The following is a 6,166-nucleotide window of genomic DNA, read 5'->3' as shown; positions in this document are numbered from 1 at the left end:
GAGGTAGAGAGAGCATTTTCTTGTGGTGCTCCCGGAGCTCTTTTAGAACGGGGATTAACTGACCTGTACAATAAGCGTGCATTCTCCAGATCCATTTTGAGCTTCCAGATGGTGTAATCAAACATGTCTTGTGGAGAGCTCTCGGAGTATGCAGGGCTCCAGAGTGCGACTAAATGGTCGCATTTTGCGACTAAAATTTGAGAGTGTGCGACTGAATTTTACATCCAGTCGCACATGTGCGACCAGTAAATTTGCCAGCTGTCGGTACTGGAGAAATTAAGAAAATACACTTACTAATTATAATTGATAGACGTTATGTCTGGCAATTTCTATCTTTGCCAGCCGTTTCTATATGAGATAATATTAAACCATTTGTCCGTGATGCATTTTTGCCATTCGCAATGCAGAAGAGAGAAAGCGGGCGAGCTCTCTCACGTGGAGCTACAGCGAACACAACACCACAGTCAGCTTTAATGTGTGACGAGAACTAAACAAAAGTTTAGTCTGCTTAAACTTTAGGGTTGTGCTGTGATATTAATCTAATTTTATTTTCGATTTTGGCTTCCAAGAATTATAAAAAGATGGTATGAGGTAAAAACTATTCCTATAGCCGTGTCCGTCGAGCTCATCTTTCCCTTCACAGCTGCTGTCATTTCTCCCTAAACCTAAACTAAACGTCAGATTCAGTGATTGTTGTAAACTGCAGTCTCTACTGTTGCTAAACTGCGGGATGTGTTTGATGATAATAAAGAGCTATTAAATGCACAATAATCCGCGCAAGAGATGCTGTTTCCAACTTCAAGGCGGCTTATGTGTGTGTGCTGCGAAATGGACCGACTTGCACTTTATATTTTAGGCTTCGTGTGTGCGTCTAAACCATCAAATAAACAACAAATAGCCGGTGTCAAAATGACCGGATTGGAGAGTAGTTATTTTAACAGTTTATATCTTAAATGGGCGTAAATAGTTTGGAGAAATAGGAGAATATGATATTATTAGTTCTACATTCGATCGGTCTTAAAGGGGCAGCGTCTAATAAACCTGCTGATGATTGAGCCATTCATTAGAATCAAACAAGAGGCAAAGAGAAAATATTCGCATCTCTTGAGTTAATAACTTTAGCTTTTATAAGCATTAATCTATCAATTTATACAGTGAAAACTATGCAGTGTTATTTTACATTTCATTACTTTATTAGATTTCTTTGTAGGTTTGTTCTTTACTGTAATATTAATGTTAGCAGATCTTCCAAATGCTGCACACTGGTCCATTTACAAATAGATGTTTTATATTTTTGTTCAAACTTTGCGGTTTCTTTTGCTATAGATATTTTATTTTTCAGATTATAAAGCCATGTTAATTATGTTCTTAATTATGTTTTTTTTTTTTATAAAAAATAAATAAATAAAGTATAATAAAAAGAACCGGTAAGAATACTGTTAAAGTACCGGATCGATAAGCAGTATGGGTAAGAGTAATAATACCATTAAAACCTTAACGATACCGATCCCTATTAGTAATAAAGTGGAAATTAGTAGATTTGGTTAGCATGTTGATTTACGGTGTGCGCCCCTAAAATTTCTGGTTGTGCCCCTAAAATTTTCAGTTGGGGGCCACTGTGCTCCTAGTGAAAAAAGTTAGTCTGGAGCCCTGGTATGGATTTATTTGTCGTTTTTAACTGTTGGAAACAGAGCCTGCATGTCAGGAAATGGCTTATCCTGTCGCGCCCTCTATAGGCAACGACTAGTCGACGTCAAGCTTGAAGCGTCACGGCAGAGCATTAAAGTCGACTAGTCAGTGCACCCCTAACACACACAGACACACACAGACACACACACACACACACACACACACACACACACACACACACACACACACACACACACACACACACACACACACACACACACACACACACACACACACACACACACACACACACACACACACACACACACACACACAGGTGGCTTTACCAGTAGACCTTCCTGGCCTTCTGGATGCTGGTGACCGTCTGCACTTCTTTCAGGGTCTGTTTGGTCTTTTTCTCCGCAGATTTGAAGGCCTTGGATGGAGACAAATACACACATTCACCAAACCTCACACACACTCACACACATGTTTGTTTTTGTGAAATGTAAGGACATTCCATAGGTGTAAAGGTTTTTATACCGTACAAACCGTATTTTCTATCCCCTTACACTGCCCCTAAACCTACCCATCACACACACACACACACACACACACACACACTGCCCCTAAACCTACCCATCACACACACACACACACACACACACACACACACACACACACACACTGCCCCTAAACCTACCCATCACACACACACACACACACACACACACACACACACACACACACACACACACACACACACACACACACACACACACACACACTGCCCCTGCCCCTAAACCTACCTATCACACACACACACACACACACACACACACACACACACACACACACACACACACACACACTGCCCCTGCCCCTAAACCTACCCATCACACACACACACACACACACACACTGCCCCTAAACCTACCCATCACACACACACACACACACACACACACACACACACTGCCCCTAAACCTACCCATCACACACACACACTGCCCCTGCCCCTAAACCTACCCATCACACACACACACACACACACACACACACACACACACACTGCCCCTGCCCCTAAACCTACCCATCACACACACACACACACACACACACACACACTGCCCCTGCCCCTAAACCTACCCATCTCACACACACACACACACACACACACTGCCCCTAAACCTACCCATCACACACACCCACACACACACACACACACACACACACACACACACACACACACACACACACACACACACACACACACACACACACACACACACACACACACACACACACACACACACACACACACACACACACACACACACACACACACACTGCCCCTACCCATCACAGGAGACTGTGCAGTTCACTTTCTGTGAAAAAAACCTCATTCTGTGATTTATAAGCATTTTGAAAAGTGAGGACATGGGGAACGTCCTCATATTTCACCCTCTTTTTGTAATACCCAGACATTATACACATTTGTGTCCTGATATTTCACAAAAACATTCCCACACACACACACACACACGTGTGGCGGCGCGGCTTACCTTCTGTGCCGCCTCCACGGTCTTCTGCTCTTTCCTGGCTGCGCTTCTCTTGCTGTCATAATACCTGTGGAGAGAGTGTGTGTGAGTGAGAGTGTGTGTGTGTGTGTGTGTGTGAGTGTGTGTGTGTGTGAGTGAGTGTGTGAGTGAGTGAGTGTGTGAGTGAGTGTGTGAGTGAGTGTTACTCAGCCGCTCTGGGCTTCCTCTCACTTCTTTGCGTTGGCGTAGGCTGAGAGGTTCAGATCCACGTCCACCAGCACAGGCTTGTCCTTCTCCAGTTTCCCCTTGGGCCCTTTATCTTTGCTCTTGCTCTTCTTGCCCTTTGACCCCGCTGACCCCTCCGTGTCCTCCGCCCCCCCGGCCTCCGGAACCACATACGGGTTTCTGAAAGAGAAGGGGTGGAGGTGAGAGATGGTGTCACCTGACCAGGCGCTGGTGAACTGCGAGCGGCCTCACTTGAGCAGCATGGTCATGTGATTGCTCTGCAGCTTCAGCTCTTTGATGGCGCAGGCCACGGGGTCGCCGGCCGCTTGAGCTTCCTTCACGATCTGCCCGATCTCGGCCCAGTCCACCTGATTGGCCAGCGCACTGCGCACCACCTGCAGCGCCCGATCCACCGTCTGGAGGTTCATCTCCACCAGCTCGCCCTTCAGCCGGTCCACTTCCTGCGGTGCAAGAGCCAATCCACACGCATCTTCATGACAACCCGACTCTACACTGGGTTATGACGGAACATTTAAAGACCAATTTCTTCATTTTAAAGGCCGTCGACGGTTCAGTCCCAGAGATATGGAGATCACAATGCGGCTCCAGGAGTAAAGTTCAGGGGTCAAGAACCAAATGTGGGTCACTTCACACACAGCTGATACTGTTTTATATTTAAAGAGGAATATCTGAAGAACAAATAATGTTTAAACTAGAAATCTATCTCGTGTTTTTCTATCAGCTCAACTGCGCAGAACATTGACCAGTTTACTCCTGGAGCCGCTTTGAGATCTCCATATCTCTGCGACTGAACCATCGACGGCCTTTAAAATCAAGAAACCAAAAGAAAAGTTTATTAAGAAGCAGAATCTAGAAGGACATTGAGATATCTTTAATACTTCTGGAGTTACAGGCTCTCAAACTTGAGTCAAAGACACAGCAGAAGTGCTTCTTCCCCATGTTTGAGCGCTCACCGTTGGCATATAATGACACACAGATTGATAAAGTCAACAGATTTCACTAATAGATCCACCAATCTCTGTGTGAGAATAAAATAATGATGCTGCCATCTTTCTAAAGTCATGTTTACACCCCTGTGATTGGGCTCCAGAGCTCAGGTGGAAACTGTCATTCTGAGCCTCCTCTACACAACAGAGATTACTCCGTCAACACACATCTGAGACATTCACTATTCTGCCTTTATCACTGTTTATCTTTGACTTTATACTGAACAAACAACAACACAATCACACGTGTTTGATTTGACACAGAATCACCATATAGGGTATATGTAGGGCAGTGTGTGTGTGTGTGTGTGTGTGTGTGTGTGTGTGTGTGTGTGAGACTGGCCTGCGCCTGATGAAGAGCCTCCAGCCGCTGCTCGTGATCTCTCCTGACGTTCTCCAGCTTCTTCATCGCGTGCTTCTCCTGCTGCAGCGCCTTCATGTCCAGCTTCTGACTCTCCATCTGAGAGAAGAACTCGTCCACCGCCTGTGAACACACACACACCTCAGTCAGAGCCACACACACCTCAGTCAGTCACACACACACTTCAGTCAGAGTCACACACACCTCAGTCTAGAGCCACACACACTTCAGTCAGAGCCACACACACCTCAGTCAGAGTCACACACACCTCAGTCAGAGTCACACACACCTCAGTCTAGAGCCACACACACTTCAGTCAGAGCCACACACACCTCAGTCTAGAGCCACACACACTTCAGTCAGAGCCACACACACCTCAGTCAGAGTCACACACACCTCAGTCAGAGCCACACACACCTCAGTCAGAGTCACACACACCTCAGTCAGTCACACACACCTCAGTCAGAGTCACACACACCTCAGTCTAGAGCCACACACACCTCAGTCAGAGCCACACACACCTCAGGCAGAGTCACACACACCTCAGTCAGAGCCACACACACCTCAGTCTAGAGCCACACACACTTCAGTCAGAGCCACACACACCTCAGTCAGAGCCACACACACCTCAGTCTAGAGCCACACACACCTCAGTCAGAGCCACACACACCTCAGTCTAGAGCCACACACACTTCAGTCAGAGCCACACACACCTCAGTCAGAGCCACACACACCTCAGTCAGAGCCACACACACCTCAGTCAGAGCCACACACACCTCAGGCAGAGTCACACACACCTCAGTCAGAGCCACACACACCTCAGTCAGAGCCACACACACCTCAGTCAGAGCCACACACACCTCAGTCAGAGCCACACACACCTCAGTCAGAGCCACACACACCTCAGTCAGAGCCACACACACCTCAGTCAGAGCCACACACACCTCAGTCAGAGTCACACACACCTCATTCAGAGCCACACACACCTCAGTCAGAGCCACACACACCTCAGTCAGAGTCACACCCACCTCAGTCAGAGCCACACACACCTCAGTCAGAGCCACACACACCTCAGTCAGAGCCACACACACCTCAGTCTAGAGCCACACACACCTCAGTCAGAGTCACACACACCTCAGTCAGAGCCACACACACCTCAGTCAGAGCCACACACACCTCAGTCAGAGCCACACCCACCTCAGTCAGAGTCACACACACCTCAGTCAGAGCCACACACACCTCAGTCAGAGCCACACACACCTCAGTCTAGAGCCACACACACCTCAGTCAGAGTCACACACACCTCAGTCAGAGCCACACACACCTCAGTCAGAGTCACACACACCTCAGTCAGAGCCACACACACCTCAGTCAGAGCCACACACACCTCAGTCAGAGCCACA

The 6,166-nt window shown here is 47.3% G+C and overlaps 1 protein-coding gene across 2 annotated transcripts in view; it reads right to left on the bottom strand.

Moving 5' to 3' along the window:
- The window catches only part of nemf (nuclear export mediator factor), a 39,747-nt gene extending 34,847 nt beyond the window's left edge, over window positions 1-4,900 (bottom strand). The window contains exons 1-5 of one of the 2 annotated variants that reach the window (XM_079832967.1): window positions 4,746-4,900; window positions 3,648-3,856; window positions 3,402-3,575; window positions 3,195-3,258; window positions 1,977-2,065 (exon numbers count right to left, since the gene is read on the bottom strand). In XM_079832967.1, the coding sequence (XP_079689093.1) occupies window positions 1,977-2,065; window positions 3,195-3,258; window positions 3,402-3,575; window positions 3,648-3,856; window positions 4,746-4,862 (653 nt within the window). In that variant the 5' untranslated portion in view covers window positions 4,863-4,900. Of the gene's footprint in view, window positions 1-1,976; window positions 2,066-3,194; window positions 3,259-3,401; window positions 3,576-3,647; window positions 3,857-4,741 lie in introns of both variants that reach the window. The other variant, XM_079832968.1, reaches the window with a different exon arrangement.
- Between the last annotated feature and the right edge of the window lie 1,266 nt (window positions 4,901-6,166).

This window comes from Gobio gobio (genome assembly GCF_949357685.1).
Source record: "Gobio gobio genome assembly, chromosome: 13".
Taxonomy (NCBI): Eukaryota; Metazoa; Chordata; class Actinopteri; order Cypriniformes; family Gobionidae; genus Gobio; species Gobio gobio.
This window is presented reverse-complemented; position numbering and strand designations above follow the sequence as displayed.